We start from the raw sequence: 20,703 nt of genomic DNA, 5'->3' as shown, positions 1-20,703 counted from the left end.
ACTCATAGGATTTTCCCTCCTTTAAGCTGACCTGAAGTCTCCATGTTATTATGTCCCTGTCAAGTATTTAACTAAACGGTTAAGGCTGTATATTGTCACCCTGCTTATTTAACTTATATGCAGAGTACATCATGAGAAACGATGGGCTGGAGGAAGCACAAGCTGGAATCAAGATTGCTGGGAGAAATATCAATAACTTCAGATATGCAGATGATACCACCCTTATGGCAGAAAGCGAAAAACTAAAGATCCTCTTGATGAAAGTGAAAGAGGAGAGCGAAAAAGTTGGCTTAAAGCCCAACATTCAGAAAACTAAGATCATGGCATCTGGTTCCATCACTTCATGGGAAATAGATGGGGAAACAGTGGAAACAGTGGCTGACTTTATTTTTCTGGGCTCCAAAATCATGGCAGATGGTGATTGCAGCCATGAAATTAAAAGACGCTTACTCCTTGGAAAGAAAGTTATGACCAACCTAGACAGCATATTATAAAGCAGAGACATCGCTTTGTCAACAAAGGTCCGTCTAGTCAAGGCTATGGTTTTTCCAGTGGTCATGTATGGATGTGAGAGTTGGACTATAAAGAAAGCTGAGTGCAGAAGAATTGATGCTTTTAAACTGTGGTGTTGGAGAAGACTCTTGAGAGTCCCTTGACTGCAAGGAGATCCAACCAGTCCATCCTAAAGGAGATCAGTCCTGGGTGTTCATTGGAAGGACTGATGTTGAAGCTGAAACTCCAATACTTTGGCCACCTGATGCAAGGAGTTAACTCATTGGAAAAGACCCTGATGCTGGGAAAGATTGAGGGCAGGAAGAGAAGGGGACGACAGAGGATGAGATGGTTGGATGGCTTCACCGACTGAATGGACATGGGTTTGGGTGGATTCTGGGAGTTGGTGATGGACAGGGAGGCCTGGCGTGCTGCGGCTCATGGGGTCACAAGGAGTCGGACACAACTGAGCAGCTGAACTGAACTGAAGTATTTAACTAAACAGTTACCTTGATGTCAGCACTAAAATTGTTGATTTTCTGCCAGCCTGAGTTTTCCAAATGAAAATTTGCCCATCTAAGCAGAAGCTCTTCTGGAGATAATTTCATAAGCTCCTCCAAAGTCTCACCATCTCGAAGTAAAGCAGCCAAGGCTACAAAGGAAAAAAAGAAAAACCCAACCGATACATTATATGGTAACAGTCATTACATGTTTATTGAGTCTTTTGACACTCTGTTAAGTAAGTAACAGAGGTACAAAAAGTACTGTGACCTAGTTCCTGGTTTTCAGGTACTCACAGTCTAATAATAAAGATAAATGAAAGTATATAATGAGTTATAAGATGATACAGATAGAAACACTTAATTATAAGAATACACAGCATTACATATTTTAACATCTTGATTATTCATCACATTCCAAATACCAAGTAAGTTCTAGCTTTAAGTTGAACATTGTTACATTATGTCATATATTTACATAAACTATTCTTAAATAATATTAAAATCAGAGGCTTGGGGGAGTATGTTTAAAACTTTGGAGCCTTTTGATTTAAAGAGTATTCAAACCCTATGGTATTTATATTTAAGCATAACTAACTCTTGAAATGTTACACCTGGTTTTTTAAATTAATTTAATTGGAGGCTAATTACTTTACAATATTGTAGTGGCTTTTGCCATACCTGTTTTTAAAGAAAAAGAATTCAACTTTACATTGTCTATAGCACCTAATATGTAAAGGTTCCTCAACACTTTTTTGTTATTGAATTAAATGTGCAGAAGAAGCCAAGGGTTTTTGGTTAAATATCCCCAGAGATAAGAGGTAGAAGCTTGGGCATCTGCACAGAGAATTGTCTAAATTTAGGTACTGTTTTTATGGAGAAGTTGTATAGTCCTTATGCAATAATTCCCTCCCATAGGATAAAAGGAGATTTACACTGAACAAGAAGACTAAAACTGCCTGACTTCCAAAGAGGTCTAAGTAATATCTCTAATGGGCAAACTTCATCTTTCATAGACTCCACTTCACACCATGTCACTCTGGCACTGAGGGATTTAAGTAAAGGCAGAGGCAACATTGTCACTTGTACAGAAACCTCCTCATGCTCTCCATCTCCAAGTCAAAAGGCTGGAAAGGATTAAACAGCCTGACCTCCCTGCACCTGAGACCTTGTCAGAGATAAATCATTTGACTTATTACATGAGCCAATGTAGTTTAATTTTGTTGTCTTCCTTTCCTTGTTCAATGGACTTTAACTCTAACAAGATAAACACTGCTCTGAAGAGGCTAGCAACTAGAAAAATTTTATTTGTTTAAATACAGCCCACTTTGAGTGGACTGAAAATTTTAAGTATCATAAAGTCTTGGATAAATGTGCAGAATAGGACTGTTGACAGGTATTGTGAGACCCTGAAATACTGAGAACTCCCAATATATATTCTTCCCCCAAAGTAACTGAAGATTGATATGGTGATTTCCGGAAAAAAACGTGAATATTTGGAGTGATGCTTAATATTTTAAACTTCAAAAGGAGAGGACAGTGTAGCACTTCCTAGGACCTTAGGACAATTGTATCACATATGCTTATACATTCTACAAGTCTATGATGTGATATCAAACCCTATGCTATAAAAACGGTGCTTCTGCTAATTCAGGAAATATGAGACCATCAAGGGCAGGTTAGAATATTTTTGAAGAGTCTTAAATCTATAATAGAATAGAAAAGGTATTAAAATTAATAGGAGATGGTGTGCCTGAGGGTGGTAATGGGGTGGGGACTATGTGAGTAGAGCAGAAAAGAACTTTGCACAAATTCCTTAAACTCTCTGGGTTTTCGTGTCTTTATTGTGAAATGAATTCTAAAGAGCCAGACAAATGTTAATTACTACTAAAGAAGAAAGTTATAATTAGGCTGTTTTCCTGAATAACACTATAACATTACCTTCTGTTAATTCTAATTATCATCTAATCACCTCAATTAGGTGAAAGCGTGACAGTCTGCATGACTAGAAAAAAATAACCAATAAACAATTTTCAAGATCATGACTGTGTTTCATTACCTTCATTCCTGCTTAATTCAATGTCAGCAAACAAACCGATCTTAATGATCTGCCACAGCAGTCCCAAAACCAGGTGAGGCTTCCCAGCCCTCAAATCCTCTGCACCAATGTTCACAACATGACATCCAATGGCAGAAGCTGAATTCAGTGCCAAGTTCAAGTTTTCCTGCAAGACAGCCAATTTATAACACTTGCTTCTTGACCTTTCTGTTTTTTTACAGTCTTTTTCTCCCTTCACTGAAATAACACTCAGTAATGACATTATGTATTAAGTTTACCCATACATGATCCACAGAAAGTAATATCCAAGCTTTGGTGTTAAAAGCATAGCTAAAACAAATCTATCCTCATTTTTATAGTCTTTTCCAGATTTCCAAGGCAAGTTAACAGCATTTTTAGTTAGCCTCGATTGAAAGATACCGACCCTAAAGGAAAAGGCTGAGTTACTAGAGTAAGTATATCCATGTGGGTTATGTGTTGAATTTTTTAAAATGCCTAAATGAGAGGTCTACTGAATACACATGAGAGTTCTAGAAGTTCTGAATCTCCTCATCCCAAGAGATGGCCTTGCATGAGGAAATACTGCTATATAACGCCCTAATACGAGATGGAAAATAAAAGCCTTCTATTCTTCAAGCATGCTAATTAACTAAGAGCTTAAACATGCTTGCTTATTTCTGTATGTTTGAACGCAAAATGTAATGAAAAGAATATAGGGCTTTGCAGTTACACCTGGATTTGAACTTTAGTTCCAGCACTATTAACCTTGGTACAGCTCTGAAATCTTTCTGCATCTCAGCTTCTATGAAATCTGGAAAATAATCCTCAACTCAGAGCTGTTGTAAGAATTAAATGAGACAATGCAAAATGCAGAGCCTTCAGTCTGTAAAACAGGTCCTCAAATAATAGTTTCATGGAAGGAGAGGAGAAGAGTGCATACCTGAATGATGAATGGTGTGAGTTTCTTCTTGTTGATTGCTCTCTCATCAATTGTATCAGGAACTGAAAGGTTGATCATTTTACTGAAACAGAAATTTTAAAATAAGTTGACTTATTTTTTAAATAATCCATAAATATTCACAAATATTTTAAGGCTTATTATAATATCTATCTCATGTAATCTGAAAAAAAAGCAATGTATGACTTTAGTCAGGTTGATCAAAAAACCATACATATAAAAATGCAAATAAAGGAAAGACCAAAGTGCTTATAGTAGTTGAATATTTCTGAGTTGGGGATTGGGGCATATTTTCTTATTTAATGTTTTGTACTTCTCACATTCTTTTAGAAGAATGAATTACTTGGATATTAAAAACTTTGTTGAGTAAGTGTTAAAAACAGATAATATCCCACATTGGAACTGAATCTCTCTGTTAGATCATATAATGTATAATTAAAATGATTTCATCTACAAAGACTGAAAATTAGTTGAGCATGAGATTCTTTCATTCACCAAATATTTATTGAGTACCTAGATGATGCACCTGGAGAAGGCAATGGCACCCCACTCCAGTACTCTTGCCTGGAAAATCCCATGGATGGAGGAGCCTGGCGGGCTGCAGTCCATGGGGTCACTGAGTCGGACACGACTGAGTGACTCCACTTTCACTTTTCACTTTCATGCCCTGGAGAAGGAAATGGCAACCCACTCCAGTACTCTTGCCTGGAGAATCCCAGGGACAGGGGAGCCTGGTGGGCTGCCGTCTATGAGGTCGCACAGAGTCGGACACGACTGACGCGACTTAGCAGTAGCAGTAGCAGATGATGCACCAGGTACCATATTTGGTGCTGAAAATACAGTGATAATATCGATAGAAAGAAAAGTTGTATTAATTAGGGCAGGATCTGACTTAGAACAACCTCATTTGGTAAAATTTGGAGTTAGACTCTAACATTTTAGATGTTTATACTACTGTCCTAAAACAAGTTATTTTGCATAGAGAAAACCGTGCTTATTTCCATGCAAAATTTAAATATTAAACAAATAGTATCATATGAGTCTCTCTATTAAAATATATGGGAAATTATTTCTTTACAGCCTATAAGTGGCAAGTAAAAGGGTATCTCACATTTTTAGAAATCATCTTTTTAAATAACCAAAATGACCGTATTGGAAAAAAACAAATTTTATATATTGTACACTGTCATCAGAAATATACCCACTGTACTGTTCTAAGTGTTCCAATATGTACTTACTCAATGCTCACAACAAATTTCTGAGCAAGCACAATAATATGGGGATCATAATGGATGGATCCTGAAATGCAAAGCAGTCAAGTACCTTTTTTTTTTAATACTTCTTCCCTACTATGGAAAAGGTCAGTTTTCATTTCAATCCCAAAGAAAGGCAATGCCAAAGAATGCTCCAACTACCGCACAATTGCACTCATCTCACACACCAGTAAAGTAATGCTCAAAATTCTCCAAGCCAGGCTTCAGCAATACGTGAACCGTGAACTTCCAGATATTTGAGCTGGTTTTAGAAAAGGCAGAGGAACCAGAGATCAAATTGCCAACATCTGCTGGATCATCGAAAAAGCAAGAGAGTTCCAGAAGAACATCTATTTCTGCTTTATTGACTATGCCAAAGCCTTTGTGTGGATCACAATAAACTGTGGAAAATTCTGAAAGAGAAGGGAACCCCAGCCCACCTGATCTGCCTCTTGAGAAATCGGTATGCAGATCAGGGAGCAACAGTTAGAACCGGACATGGAACAACAGACTGGTTCCAAATAGGAAAAGGAGTATATCAAGGCTGTATATTGTCACCCTGCTTATTTAACTTATATGCAGAGTACATCATGAGAAACGCTGGGCTGGATGAAGCACATGCTGGAATCAAGATTACCGGGAGAAATATCAATAACCTCAGATATAAAGATGACACCACCCTTATGGCACAAAGTGAAGAAGAACTAAAGAGCCTCTTAATGAAAGTGAAAGAGGAGAGTGAAAAAGTTTGCTTAAACATTCAGAGAACTCATGCCGTCTGGTACCATCACTTCATGGCAAATAGATGGGGAAAGAGTGGAAACAGTGGCAGACTTTATATTTTTGGGCTCCAAAATCACTGCAGATTGTGACTTCAGCCAGGAAATTAAAAGATGCTTACTCCTTGGAAGAAAAGCTATGACCAACCTAGACAGCATATTAAAAAGCAGAGACATTACTTTGCCAACAAAGGTCCATCTAGTCAAGGCTTTGGTTTCTCCAGGAGTCATGTATGGATGTGAGAGTTGGACTATAACGAAAGCTGAGCGTGGAAGAATTGATGCTTTTGAACTGTGGTGTTGGGGAAGACTCTTGAGAGACCCTTGGACAGCAAGAAGATCCAACCAGTCCATCCTAAAGGAGATCAGCCCTGGGTGTTCATTGGAAGGAGTGATGTTGAAGCTGGAACTCCAGTACTTTGGCCACCTGATGCGAAGATCTGACTCATTTGAAAAGACCCTGATGCTGGGAAAGATTGAAGGTGGGAGGAGAAGGGGACGGCAGAGGATGAGATGGTTGGATGGTATCACCAACTCAATGGACATGAGTTTGGGGAAACTCCGGGAGTTGGTGATGGACAGGGAGGCCTGGCGTGCTGCCGTCCAAGGGGTCGCAAAGAGTCGGACACGACTGACATTGACTGACTGAATAAACTGAACTGAACTGATGTACCCATGGGTTAGTTAGACAAACAACATCAGAACATTGCAGTTTAAGGAAGAGAGCATTTTCTTGCAGGGCCATGCAAGGAGATGGGTGGCTTATGCCTTTAACAATCCTGAACTTTCCAAACACTTTCAAGAATGCCCACTTATACAAAACTTGAGGGAGGAATGTGATTAGCTCTGACAACCTTCTTGCTGTCAGATATTCTATTCTTGAAGAAAAGTCATAGTGAGGTAACTGTGTTCCTGTAAACCTCTAGCAAAACAAATATTAGTCTCAATGCTGAAAGGTAAGATTCCAAGCTTGACTTTCACACTCCAAGGTCCTGTTTAGGAGGAGGGGCTTCCTGGGCAAGCTGATTATCCTGCCTGAGAGCATTCATCCAGCACCCAGTCTTGGTCCTCCCACCAGTGGCCAGTCACAGCTGAAGATGCAGCTCTCAGTCTCTGGGCCCTCCTCTTACCAAGGTCCCCATACCCTGCCCAGCCACCTTAAAGGAGGGAGCCAGGTGCCCAGCCCACAGTTGCCCTCAGTCTTCTCAGTCTACCCTAACTTTGGGGGGGAAGCTGGGTCTTGTAGACTCTGACCCAATCAGATTATTGCAAGCGTTGAGTCATGGAGGTGGGGATGGCAGAGGTAGGTTGCCTAGTGCTCTGAACCCTGGGCCAGGCCAGTGAGTGTCTCTAGCAAGGTCTCTGGACCTCTGCAAGACTCGGCCTTTGGCCTGTCCCCAGGCTCCACCCCTTGCTACCCAGACCAAGGCCAGAGGACCTGGAGGGCCATGGACGAAGGCTGAAATATACCTTTTACTACACTCTGCTGAGAGGCTGACTATTGGTGGACCTGGTCTTCTAACCTCTATGGTCTTTAGCTAAGGACGGCAGCTCCATGCCCATCTTGCCCCTATTACAGTATCTTCCTTGGTGAGATTATACAAACTTTGACTGAAAGTGGGTAACTTAGACCATCATGGTCTATTTCCACTAGCCCAAGATAATCACATTCTACTCTGTTTCTATAACTCAGGTAAATTAACTAACAATATCATGTGATGATATAGTTTTTATCTTCCTCTAACTGAAATATTATACTTAAAAAGCATAATGTCCCCTCAGACATATATATTGCAAATGGGGGAACCATTTATTCATTCACTGCTGGAGCTATAGTTGAATTGTTATATTTTGAAAACAATTTTTATTGGAATGGAGTTGCTTTACCATCTTATATTAGTTTCCGTTGTACATCTAAGTCAATCTATTATAGGCATACATAGATCCCTTCATTTTTGGATTGTCTTCCCATTTAGGTCACCACAGAGCACTGAGTAGAGTTCCTTCCACTTTTTTCGTTTTTGAATTCAAATTAAGTTATTTGTATTAACTGGAGGATAATTACTGTACAATATTGTGATGCTTTTTGCCATATATCAACATTAATGAGCCATAGGTATACATGTGTCCCACACATCCTTAAGCCCCACTCACCTCCCTCCCCACCCTATTCCTATGGGTTGTTCCAGAGCACTGGTTTTGAATGCCCTGCTTTATGCATATATAAACCTGAATGATGATTTTCCTGAATGATGAAATATGCAATTTTCTCTATATCACATATGAGTTATGGGTGTAGTTTTTTCTACATTAAATTTGATATCTGTATTTATGTTTGGAAATCTAGCTGTATATTTTTGGTCATGATAGATGGACTATTGTATGTTTCACATCTGGATATCTCTGCACTCTTTTCCCTACATAAATATGGAATGCTGTATTCTTCACATAGGAAAATTTGAGCACATGTTTTCCTGAATAAAGTATGGAATATTTTGCAGTTTTCTAATGAAAATCTCACTTAAGATTTTCGGACATGAAGTATATAATTCTCCATAGTCCAAATATGAAACACCGAGGCAAATTTTCATTACTGAACTAGGAAATTTGTACATCTCATAAATGATCATCTAGGTAAAGATTTTCCTACATGAAAGTTGGTATATTTCATATTTCACATAAAGAAATATGGACACAGATCTCCTTGTTTGGGGATACTCTGTATTTCACATATGAAAACATGGGTGCTGATGTTTCTACACTAAATATGTAACTCTCTATATTTCCCATTTGAAAATCTAGACACAGGTTTTCCTGCATGAAACATGCAATATGCTATATGAAAATCTGGAAAAAGGTTTTCCTGCTTAAATACTGAATGTTTTATTTTACACTTATTAAAATCTGTGTGCACATTCTGCACATGACATATGGAATTCTCTTGTGTTTCTCTTTGGAAAATATAGACATTCAGTAACCTACATTAAATATTAAATTCTCCTTAGAACTCATATTAAAATATTGGCACAGGTGTTGTGGGCCTAGGTTTTCAACTGTGAAATTATATAATTCTGTATGATTCACGTGTGGAAATCTGAGTGCAGATTTTCCTAAATGAAGTATGAAATCATGTATATCTTACAGATGATAAGTTAAGTGTAGATTTTCTGCTATATTGCTATATGGGATTCTGCATATTTCATATAAGAAAACCTTAATTATGATTTTTTGACATAGAATATGTAATTCTAATTTCACATATAGATATCTGGGAACAGATTTTCCTACTTGAACTATGACATCTCTATATTTCACATATAGAAATCAGTGTACAGATATTCACGCATCACATATGAAATTTTCCACGTTTCGTATGTGGGACTCTCAGGCCAGATATTTTAGAAAATATATGGAACTCTCTATATTTCCCAAGTAAAAACAAGATGAGGAAGTTTTGAGATGAAATATGGACGTTTGTTCATTTCTCATATGAAAACCAGGGTACAGATTTTCTTACATGACATATGAAACGTGTATATTTTAGATACGAAAATTTGAGTTCAAATTTTTTACATGAATTATGGAATTTTCTATGTTTCAAATATGGAAAACTTACCTTAGATATGCTTCTATGAAATATAGAATCCCTATATTTCCTATATGACATGTGGACCCTGATTTTGCTCCATAATATGTGCAATTCGCTACATGTCATATATGAATATCTTGGTTTAGATTCTCCCACATGAAATATGGAATTCTCTGTATGTCCCTTTCAAGACATGAGGGCAGGTTAACTTGACGAACAATGGAATTCTTTATATTTCACATTTGAAAATCTAGGTGCAGATTTTCTACATGAAATATGAAATTCTGTACATTTCTTGTATTAAAGTATTAGTGCAGATTTTCCCACTTCAAATATGGAATTCTCTATATTTCATATAGGAAAGCCTGAAAGATGACTTTCCTACAGGAAATATGTAACTTTCTATATTTCATACACGAAAATATGGGTACAGAATTTTCTCCAGGAAGTATGAAATCTGTATTTCATGTCTGAAAATCTAGCTGTATATGTTTGGTCATGATATATGAAATATTGCTTGCTTCACATATGGATATATGTGCACGTATTTTCCTGCATGCATAGGGAATTCTGTATTATTCACATAGGAAAATTTGAGTATCCATTTTCCTGCTGAATCATGGAATTCTACTTTCATAAATGAATTTCTCAATTAAATTTTCTGACAAGAGATGTACAATTCTCTATCATTCAAATATGAAATTCCAGTAGCAAATATTCATTCCAGAAATACGAAATGTGTACATTTCACAAATGAAAATCTAGATAGAGCTTGTCTTACATGAGGTGTGGTACTCTTTACATTCCATATAAAAGATCTGAGCACAGATTTCCTTGATTTAAATATAGACTAATCTATATTTCACATATGAAAATATTGGCGTTGTGTGTTCTACAATATATGTATTTCTCTACATTTCACAAATGAAATGTTCAATTCTTCGTATCGCATTTATAAATATTGGCTGCACATTTTCCTACATGGTATATGGAATTCTCTGTGTTTAGCATTTGAAAATATAGACTTTCATTTTCCTACACTAAATATTAAATTCCCTAAACTTCACATATTAAAATATTAGCATGGGTTTTGTAGGCACAGTTTCTCAAATGTGAATGTGGAATTTTGTGTTTTGCATGTGGACATCACATTAGAAGTTTTCCTAAATGAAATATGGACTTCTGTATATTTTACAGGTGATAATTGGAGGAAGGGTTTTTCTGCTATATTGATACATGGGATTCTGTATTTTTCATATATGAAAATCTTATGATTTTATTACATAAATATGTAACTGTCTATATTTCACATTATACAACACTGGGAAAAACTTTACCTACATGAAATATGAAATCTCTACTTTTCACATATATTAATCAGTGAACAGATTTTCACACATGACATAAGAAATTTTTCATCTTTCATATAAGGAAATCCCATCCCAGACATTCATACAAAAAAACCCTGAAGTCTATATTTCATATATGAAAATACAGTTGCCAATTTTCCCACATGAAATGTGGAGTTCTCTCTATAGAATCACATGTGAAACCTGGACACCCATTTACCACAAAATATGAAATCTTCTATATATCATATAGGAAAATCTCTGCTCAAATTTTCCTCTAGGCAGTACTTAACATTATGTATGTCACACATGAAAAACTGGGTGCTAATTTACCCATGTACAATCCGGAATTGTGTATATTCTGGATATCAAAATCTGTGCACCAATATTACTACCTAAACTATGGAATTCGGTATATTTCACATATGAAAATCAGGGTGAAATTTTACTCAGTTAAAAATGGAATTCTCTATATTTTACATATGAAAATGTCAGTGCTGAATTTACATCATGAAATATTGAACTTTTTGTATTTCACTTTAGGAAAATCTGGATGCTGAGTTTCTTACATGAAATATGGTATTTTCTATACCTCATATATGACAATCTGGGTGGTGACTTCCTTACATTAAATATGGAAATCTCTATATTTCACAGACGAAAATCATGGCGTTGGTTTTCTTAAGATATGGAGAACCTATATGGTATTGGAGTTCTCTCTGTTTCACAAATGAAAATATGTGCACCACTGCTTCTTCGCAAAATATGGAATTCTTTGTATTTCTTCTATCAAAATCTAGGCTTGAACACTCTTTCATGGAAGTTGGACTTCTGTATATTTCACATTTGAAGATCAGAATGGATTTTCCTATGAGAAATATGAAATCACTGCATTTCGTGTGAACCACTGGTTCTTCAGGTACTGACACATTTGTTCCCTGTTTGTGTCCCTGTGCCTTGCACATGCGTGTGTACAGGTGTGTGCTTGTGTCACCTGTGTTTGCGTGTATGTGCATGGGCCCAGCCCCCTGCTGACATGGGAGATGAAGGCGAAAGAACATGAGATGTCTAACAACGAGAAGAGGAGGCAGGAGACGTCCACAGTCTAGGGGAGACTGGTCCACGCATCTCTGCGGTGACCCTGTTCAGGACAAGAATGAGCAAAGGATGGCCAGTGACAACTCTGGGTAGTGAGTCCACAAATCTGCAATTACCTCAGGAGACAAAGACAGGCTCACAATTTCTGCTGTGCTGTTGTGTGTGTTTGTATCCGCAAGAGGGGTTGGAGGGTTTGCAGAGTCACCCAGTGTAAATCAAGTGGTGGGGGCTCTAAAATCATGACCTGTGGACCCCTCAGTCTGTGGGGGCATTGGCTCTGATTAAAACTCTTCAAGAAATGGGCATAGAAGGAACCTACCTCAACATAGTAAAGGCCACATATGATAAGCCCACAGCAAATATTATTCTCAATGGTGAAAAACTGAAAGCATTCCCCCTAAGATCAGGAACAAGACAAGGGTGTCCACTTTCACCACTATTATTCAGCATAGTTTTGGAAGTCCTAGCTACAACAATCAGAGATGAAAAAGAAATAAAAGGAATCCAGATCGGAAGAGAAGAAAGTATAACACTCACTGTTTGCAGATGACGTGATGCTGTACATAGAATACCATGATACTATCAGAAAATTACTAGAGCTAACCAGTGAATTTAGCAAAGTCGGAGGATACAAAATCAATACACAGAAATCATTTGCATTCCTACATACTAACAATGAAAAATCAGAAAGAGAAATTAAGGAATCAATTCCATTCACCACTGCAACAAAAAGAATAAAACATCTAGGAATAAACTTACCTAAGGAGACAAAAGAACTATATACAGAAAATTATAATTTGATGAAAGAAATCAAAGATGATATAAACAGATGGAGAGATAATCCAGGTTCCTGGGTAGAAAGAATCAATATTGTGAAAATGACTATACTACCAAATGCAATCTACAGATTCAATGTGATCCCTATCAAAGTACTAATGGCATTTTTCACAGAACTAGAAAAAAAAAAGCCACAGTTCGTACGGAAACACAAAAGACCCTGAATAGCCAAAGTCATCTTGAGAAAGAAGAATGGAGCGGGAGGAATCAACTTACCTGCTTTCAAATTATACTACAAAGTCACAGTCATCAAGACAGTACACAAAAACAGAAATAAAGGCCAAGGGAACAAGATAGAAAGCCCAGAGAAAAACCCACACACATGTGGGCACCTTATCTTTGACTTAGGAGGCAAGAATATACAATGGGAACAAGACAGCAGTTTCAGTAAGTGGTGCTGGAAGAACTGGACAACTCAGTGCAAAGAATGAAATTAGAACACTTCCTAACACCATCAGTTCAGTTCAGTTCAGTCGCTCAGTTGTGTGCGACTCTTTGCGACCCCATGAACCGCAGCACGCCAGGCCTCCCTGTCCATCACTAACTCCCGGAGTCCACCCAAACCCACGTCCATTGAGTCGGTGATGCCATCCAACCATCTCATCCTCTGTCATCCCCTTCTCCTGACCTCAAACTTTCCCAGCATCAGGGTCTTTTCCAATGAGTCAGCTCTTCCCATCAGGTGGCCGAAGTATTGGAGTTTCAGCTTCAACATCAGTCCTTCTAATGAAAACCCCGGACTGATCTCCTTTAGGATGGACTGGTTGGATCTCCTTGCAAACCGAGGGACTCTCAAGAGTCTTCTCCAACACCACAGTTCAAAAGCATCAATTCTTCTGCGCTCAGCTTTCTTTATAGTCCAATTCTCACATCCATACATGACCACTGGAAAAACCATAGCCTTGACGAGACGGCCCTTTGTTGGCAAAGTAATGTCTCTGCTTTTTAACATGCTGTCTAGGTTGGTCATAACTTTCCTAACACCGCACACAAAGATAAACTGAAAATGGACTAAAGACCTAAATGTAAGACCAGAACCTATATAACTCTAGGAAGAAAACATAGGCAGAATACTGTATGACACAAATCATAGTAAAATCCTCTATGACAAACCTCCTAGAATAAAGGAAATAAAAACAAAAATAAATAACTAGGTGCTAATTTAATTTAAAAGTTTTTGCATAGCAAAGGAAACTATACACACAGTGAAAAGACCACCCTCAGAATGGGAGAAAATAATAGCAACTGAAACAACTGACAAACTATTAATTTCCAAAACATACACACAGCTCATACAAGTCAATACCAGAGAAACAAACAACCCAGTCAAAAAGTGGGCAAAAGTCCTAAACAGATATTTCTCCAAAGAAGACATAGAGATGGCTAAGAAACACATGAAGAGATGCTCTCCATCACTCATGATTAGAGTGTTAGTCGCTCAGTCGTGTCCAACTCTTTGCAAGCTCACGGACTGTAGCCCACCAGGCTCCTCTGTCCATGGAATTTTCCAGGCAAGCATACTGGAGTGGGTTGCCATTTCTTCCTCCAGGGGATCTTCCTGACCCAGGGATTGAACCTGGGGCTCCTGCACTGCAGGAAGACTCTCTACCATCTGAGGCACCAGAGAAGCTCATTATTAGAGAAATGCAAATCAAAACTACAACGTGATATCACCTCACACCAGACAGAATGGGCATCATCAAAAAGTCCACAAGCAACAAGTGCTAGAGATGGTGGGAATGTAAATTGATACAGTCACTATGGAAGACAGTGTGGAAATGCCTTAAAAAACTAGGAATAAAACCACCATGTGACCCAGCAATCCCACTATTAGGCATATGACCTTCCAAAAACCAAAGCTGAAAAAGACACACGTACCCCAGTGTTCACTCCAGCACTATTTACGGTAGCCAAGACATGGAAGCAAGCTAGATGTCCATCGACAGAGGAATGGATAAAGAAGCTGAGGTGCGTATATACAATGGAATGCTACTCAGCCATAGAAAAAAAGGAATGCATCTGGGTCAGTTCTAAGGAGGTGGATGAACCCAGAGCCTATTATACAGAGGGAAGTAAGTTAGAACGAGAAAAACAAATACCGTATATTAACGCATACATGTGGAATCTAGAAGGATGGTACTGATAAACCTGATCCCAGAGCAGCAATAGAGACGCAGACATAGAGAACAGACTTGTGCACAAGGGTAGGGGAGGAGAGGGAGTGGGTGAGATAAATGGAGAGAGTAGCATGGATGAATATACATTAACATATGTAAATAGATAGCCAATGGGAATTTGCTGTATGACTCAGGGAACACAAACGGGGGCTCTGTAATAACCTAGAGGGGTGGGAATGAGCGGGAAGTGGGAGGGATTCAAGAGGGAGGGGACATATGTACACCGAAAACTATGGTTAATTCGGGTTGAGGTGTGACAGAAATCAAACCAATACTGTAAATAATAATCAATCAATGAAAAATAAATATTTGTTAAAAGCTAGAAATAGGTTAATTTGGAAATTACCTAGAATGTCACAATTGAGAGGGAAAAAACCCCTTAATATGTGATCTATTGCCTTCCAGGTTCCGTTCTCTTCATTTTTAAAAAGTATGAGATAGGGGAGTTAATGTCTTCATGATACTGTATCTATTATTTGGACCAGGAACTGTTCTCTGTGATATGTGCATGCTGACCTGACATCCCATGGTCTTTCATGCACTTAGGAGACACTGTGTTCAATCCGTACACGGTAAAGTTTCCTGCGGATGGACATGTGGATCTGCCTTTTGATCCAGAGTACACTAGACACCGCAATGTGTTCCAGATTGGGGGTCAGATACAACACGTCTCTGTTCCTCTCCACCTGGCACCAATCTGACTCAGCTCTTGCCAGGGAGGTGACTTTGGGTAAATTCATTCACCCGTTAACCGCTACGTGTTTCTGCTTCCTCAGCTGCCGAAAGGGATGACAGCATTAAAAATGCTACCTCATAGTGTTGTGATGAGTACTCAAAGACTTCATTATACGTGCACACATGGAGAGCTAACCACGGTTCAGAAGGGTGAGCTTATCTTCCTGCCTCTCTTCACTTCCGTTTCTGCTTGTACTCACACCCCCGTCCCTGCCCCCACCCTTTTCCCCTCCCACCCCAACTCCGCTCTCTAGCACCCGTGTTCCATCCTCAGACTCTCCATCCAAAATCATGGCTGACGATCTCCTCATGATTTACCTCAGAAAATATCCATACCATTACCCTTGGATTAAAAATCATGAATATTAGCAGAAGAAATAAGAAACACACTAAAACTGGCAATGTGAAAACTAAACAAGAAATAAAGCATTAATGATGAAAGTTTGACTATTAACATTTTCATATCTTCATTAGATTGAGATTTTCAGAATTTGATACAGGGGAATTACACTTGATAAAAAGAAAGCCAAAATAAAAAAAAACCTATGTGAAGAAGTTTCTTGGCCTTTAAATGACCCTCTGTAAGGTTTTTAAAACTTTATATACTCTAGTTCTATAACTGGCCAGTGACCACTTACTTCCTGTCATTATACATATCATAGGAAGGGGTCATTAGACTTGTAACTGCATAGAGAATATGCACTAAATTTTTCCATACGAGCACATGATGAAGCCTCAGTGTTGTATTTAGGCTTCACAATGTCCCCACAGGAAGAGCCGAATACTCATTATGCTAAAAAAAAAAAAAAAAAATCCTTCCCCCATGCCTCATACAATCCATTCTTGAGGCCCTGAAGGGCTGAAGTGATGCTGCAAGGTCCATGCGGTGAGTCAAAGGTGGTCTTGACACTGTGTCCCTGGAGCACTATCCAGGGAAATGTGGAACAGCAATAATATTAACTACAGTAATGACAACAGCTAGAATTGACCGGGAACGTACCATATGGCACATACTGTTCTGACACTTTCCCCTGTCTTAACATGGTCAGTGTTCTACACTGCCCCATGAAGTAGTTAAATTTACTCCAAGCTAGTGCTTCTATGTGGCTAATGGAAGAATGAGGCACAGAGACACTATGTTACTTGCTCAGAGTCGCCCAGCAGTCAGGGAACCACCGGTCTCGAGGCATTGTGGAAACCTCAGTGTGTTCTGTATTTATTCAGTCAAGGCTAAGATCCAACGGCTATGGCAAAATATGTAGAATAACAGCTACCACATAACACAAATTGATCTTACCTCATAGAAATGCACACGAAATAGAAATCGGATTTCTTCAGAAATCTTTCAGATAGAGGCTTGGCAAGACTGCATCAGGATGTTTTGCAGAAAGGATAGTCTGAGAGCCTCCTCAGAACAGCAGACAGCAGGTCAGTGAGTCTCCTAGACTGGAGGTCTTGGGTTTGTGCATCAGAGAAGGCAGCAAACCCCTGTCACCTACACATGCTCCCAGTGGAGACAGAGCCTGGCAGGAGGCAAAATAAGACCATTCCTCTGCTCTAGTAGTGCCTAGACAAGTTGTCCATGTCAATCAGAACTGAGGAATTCTAAAAAAAGAAAAATGGAGATTTCATGATCCGCACTCGGTGCATCTCACTTAGTGCAGCTACAATAGTGCCCTAGAATCTGTCCGTTTTCACTATGCTTGGGAAACTCTCAGGGACTTTAGTAAACCTCATTAGTAGCGAGACTGTCAGCAAAATAAGGGAAATAGCGATCAGAACACATATCAGAAAAAAAAAAAAAGTAGAGATGATCAACAAAACCCAAAGCTGGCTCTTTCAAAAGATCAATACAAATTCATAAACGTCTACTCATGTAGACCAAAAAAAGCAAGATATCTAAAGACAACACTTACGAATATCGGAAGTAAAATAGATTTCAGATCTCACAGAAATTAAAAGGATTCTGTGAATGATTATAATAACTACATCTGGCAATTTCGGTGAAAGGAACTAACTAACAAAGTTGAGCCAAAAAGAAATAGATAATCTATTTAAAAATCGAGCTTGTAGTTGAAAAATTTACAGAAATCTCCAGGCCCAGGTGGTATCCCTGGCACAACAGACAAAGGGAGGGAAAAAATGGGTAGGGACAGAGAAAAGGTGACTATATTCTAACACAACCAGTTACTCAAGGTAAAATGGGCCAAATCCAAGCAATGTGATGAAGCCATTGGTTTTATTTTCTCATTGTCCTCCAGCTTCTCCTTCCTGCCTCCCTCCTTTGCCCCAGTTGCTTCCTCCTTCTTAAGTCCTGCCCTGCATCAAGAGTAGCAGTGTTATGAGGCGCGATTCCCATATTGTAACTGATATCCGCTGGCTGACTGACATTCAGCTGGATGCTATCATCCCTGCAGCTGGTATACTCAAGCTTTCTGTCTCATCATGGACCAGAAGGTTTCACTCCTAATTTCAGGTATAGCTAGGAGAGAAGGTGCAGGGCACACGTTGGAGCCTTGAGTCCTTCATCTGTGAAATGCGGATGACCACAAATTGTGGGAGAAACAGAGATTTCGGCACCAGACCCTTTGCAATGAGTGCTAAACCCAATGAAACATGACAAACTCAGAGCATCACGGGACTCCTTGACATTCAGAAGCACCTCAAGTAGATTTCCCTGCCAGGACTGTTGCGTTTATTGCTCCTTCAGCCTGGAATGCTCTTCCCTTAGGTAAGCCCATGGCCTGCTCCCTCACTTCCTCCACATCTCTGCTTAATTGCCATCTTTCAGGGAGATTTTCCCTCATTATCTTGAATAAAATAATAACATCATACCCCACACACCCCCTTTCCCCTGATCTAGTATTATCTTTCTTCATAGTGCCTGCCACCCACCCTTGATTTACTTACTGACTACCAGGTCTCTGAAACGAGAGACTTGGTCCGTTTTGTCCTGTTACAAACTCCTCGAATAGCGCTCTGGTATATGGCAGGTGCTCAGAAAACATTTGCTGAAGGACAGTCGGGAGCCAGGCCCTTTACACACATCGCTAACATGCACAGGTACCCTCCAAGACCGACACTGGCCCCACTGAATTAATTATCATACACGCTCAATGACACACAGTCAGCATGTCAGGTTCCAGGCTTCGGAATCATATCTGCCAGCTTCCAAATCCTCAGCTCCTGGACAGAGACCTCACAGCCAAGAACTCAAGAGGTTTTATTTCTAACACAACGACTCCAAACAGCTCAGGTAGATACCCAGACACACAAAAAAAGGTCACTGAGTATCTGCACAGAGAGCTCACAACTCGAGCCTCAGACCCTCAAATACGACAGAGACCAAACACACTGCGACAAAGAGCCTCCAAACAGACCAAGGTCGTCAAGACAGAAACAAATGAGAATCGCACAGATACTTCACATCACGGAGACTGACTTCCGAACCACTCCGGACACTTACTAAGTTAATACAGAAACCGCTAAGCAGAAAGACATAACCTTGAGTAACTCAAGAACATCATACAACCTGCAGATAAAGTTCCCAGACAAATGGAAAACCTGCACCCTGTGCGCAGACCCCAAGCAGCTGAGAGTTTCCACCTTAAGACAAACCCCTCCTCAAAGCAGCTCAGAGACAGCACAACTTGGGACCCAGAATCAAAAGCTCAGAGATCTCACATTCTGGGGCGCAGACGCCTACACAGAGATCTCACACCCAGGGACTCAAGTGCCCCAAAGCTCCAAAAATGCACATCCCGGCACACAGGCACACACATCCTAGAGGCTTTGGACTATGGCTCTCAAAATCCACTCCGATCAAATACCCCATCACCCACAATCCTGGCCAATGGCTCAGAGAGATCAAGCGTACCCAAAACAGCATCTGTGATGTCACACGTAGCCATACACAACCCCAAGCTCCCTGACCCAGGTTACTCTCCAGGGAGAGACACGAAACAAGCCCTGAGACCTCTCCCTGGTCATGAATTGCATGCATCTGTGCGACTTACCGCGCGTTGCCATCTGATCCAGACTGAGGGAGAGCTCAGTAAGACTGAAACACGGTCGCCCTGCACAGCCACTGACTGTGCCGAACCTCGCCAGTAACCAAGGCAGCCATTCAACCCCTTCGGGAAAAGCGGTAAAACTCGGAGAAAACATGGCACACTCTGAAAAGCCGGGCAAACGAACGCAGGCGCACTGGTATACGCACGCCTCGCGCCCAGAGGTCCAGCTCCGCGACCTCAGTGCCTGTCTAAGACAGGCAGCCAATGGGAACTGAGCAGGAGAAAAAGGAGGGCGGGAGTAGCCGGACTTCCGCGTATACTCGCGCTCCGGAAGAACTAATTCCGGCCATCTCCCGGTCGCCTTACCCCCAAAGCGGCAGCCAATCTCTCGCTCTGGAGCCATCCCCACCTTGGATGTGACCATGTCAAAACGAAGGGGTGGAGTTGGAAAAGAGACAAAGAAAGTTGCGGCTTAATATCAGTGTCCACTCAAATTCAAATGCGGCGGGAAGGCGGAGTGGAGCGAATGCGGTTGGACCCAGTGGCGCCATGAGTGCCTCCGCTGGGAACTGTGGTCGATGCCCGACGCGGTGTCAGGGGACCCTCTGTGTTGTCACACGCACTCTCCCAATGGTACCTTCCAGAGTGGGTGGTCCTACCGCTACCCCTCAGCGGTACATCCCAGGACAAAACTGTTTCATCTCGAGCGCCTCTTGGTGGTGAGATTGGGGAACAACAGACGTAGATTCCCCAACCTTCCCAGGATGATAATGCAAAGGGTGGAAAGACAAAGTCAGGAGGAAAACCCCACAGATTGCCACACTCTTGGACTCGGAAAAAAGTCTTCATAAACTGAAGATTACT

At 40.1% G+C, this 20,703-nt stretch overlaps 1 protein-coding gene across 4 annotated transcripts in view; it reads right to left on the bottom strand.

Moving 5' to 3' along the window:
- Positions 1-20,469, bottom strand: part of LOC145536439 (plastin-3-like) — a 37,789-nt gene extending 17,320 nt beyond the window's left edge. For 2 of the 4 annotated variants that reach the window (XM_081565815.1, XM_081565817.1), the window contains exons 1-5: positions 19,843-20,011; positions 17,124-17,431; positions 3,992-4,073; positions 3,052-3,217; positions 1,002-1,144 (exon numbers count right to left, since the gene is read on the bottom strand). In XM_081565815.1, the coding sequence (XP_081421941.1) occupies positions 1,002-1,144; positions 3,052-3,217; positions 3,992-4,073; positions 17,124-17,128 (396 nt within the window). In that variant the 5' untranslated portion in view covers positions 17,129-17,431; positions 19,843-20,011. Of the gene's footprint in view, positions 1-1,001; positions 1,145-3,051; positions 3,218-3,991; positions 4,074-17,123; positions 17,432-19,842; positions 20,012-20,205 lie in introns of those variants that run through there. The other 2 variants (XM_081565818.1, XM_081565819.1) reach the window with 2 other exon arrangements.
- Between the last annotated feature and the right edge of the window lie 234 nt (positions 20,470-20,703).

The sequence above is a fragment of the Giraffa tippelskirchi genome, chromosome X, assembly GCF_054371585.1.
Source record: "Giraffa tippelskirchi isolate mGirTip1 chromosome X, T2T-mGirTip1v1.2.pri, whole genome shotgun sequence".
Lineage (NCBI taxonomy): Eukaryota > Metazoa > Chordata > Mammalia > Artiodactyla > Giraffidae > Giraffa > Giraffa tippelskirchi.
The sequence above is the reverse complement of the archived record's forward strand: the minus strand, read 5'-3'. Positions and strand labels throughout refer to the sequence as shown.